Source organism: Trichinella spiralis, assembly GCF_000181795.1.
Source record: "Trichinella spiralis strain ISS 195 chromosome Unknown Scfld5112, whole genome shotgun sequence".
Lineage (NCBI taxonomy): Eukaryota > Metazoa > Nematoda > Enoplea > Trichinellida > Trichinellidae > Trichinella > Trichinella spiralis.
Genome location: NW_003532051.1, coordinates 1 through 889, shown reverse-complemented (window position 1 = coordinate 889; position 889 = coordinate 1). Strand labels below are relative to the sequence as shown.

At 36.0% G+C, this 889-nt stretch overlaps 1 protein-coding gene across 1 annotated transcript; it reads right to left on the bottom strand.

Moving 5' to 3' along the window:
- Positions 1-149: 149 nt before the first annotated feature.
- On the bottom strand, positions 150-695 carry Tsp_15659 (conserved hypothetical protein). The gene has a single exon (XM_003366961.1). The coding sequence runs from the start codon at positions 693-695 to the stop codon at positions 150-152; it is 546 nt and encodes a 181-aa protein (XP_003367009.1).
- Between the last annotated feature and the right edge of the window lie 194 nt (positions 696-889).

Genomic DNA, 889 nt, shown 5'->3' with positions numbered 1-889 from the left:
TTTTTTTGTACTTTCTTGGAAAGGAAATTACCATCAGGGCTTTTCTTTTCAACAGTGGATGGGGCTGAAACAATGACTGCTTTCATCGCTAACTGCTGCAGTTATTTTCTGTTTGCTGTTGCTGCTTCCATTAACTGCTATTTTCTGTTTCATGGTGTCTGTTTGTTCATATGTTGTTTTAGTGTCAACTTCGTTTCGTTTTTCTTGCTCTTTTTCGACTTTGATTTCTTTTTGGACTTCTTCTTCTCTTTTCTGGATTGTTCCTCTCCAATTCTTTCTGCTGCTTTTTTCTCTTTCTCTGACAGTCTTATCCTGCTCATTCTGTCAATTAGTCGGTTGCTCTCTGTGGCTTGTGCTTTCACTTCTGGTGTCCATTGCACAATTTCATCTTCCAGTTTGCTCTTTTGTTTTTTTGAGCTTATATCTTTCTCTATCATCATTTCTATCTTTTCTTTCTTAGTTTTTGTTGATTTATACTTTTTTGCAGACTTTGATTTTCTTTTTTTTGGGTCTGCTTTTTTTATTCTTTCTTCTACTTTAGTCTGCTCTTTAAAATCCCTCTGTGCAACGACTTGCTCCACGATATTCTGTTCTTCCATAAATTGTGCAATCTTTTGCAATTGAAATGGTGTTACTTGAGTTCGCAATTTTGTCTCAGATTTCTCTTTGCTCATCATATGTTGCTTTACTGACATCTCTTTTTCCATTTCACTGCCTTTTTTGGATATGGATTTTCTTTTCAGTTTTCTTTTCTTTTTTTCTGAATCTTCCCGTCCTTCTCTTCTCTATATGGTGCTGCTTTGGTTATTTCTTCTGTCGCAACGTTAGCCTCTCTTATTGTTCGGAATTACATCTTTTGTATCAGCAGACGTGGTGGAATTGTTTCAGG

Excerpts from the sequence above, each read along its gene's own strand:
- Tsp_15659 (XM_003366961.1), bottom strand. The coding sequence starts at position 695 with ATGTCAGTAAAGCAACATATGATGAGCAAAGAGAAATCTGAGACAAAA.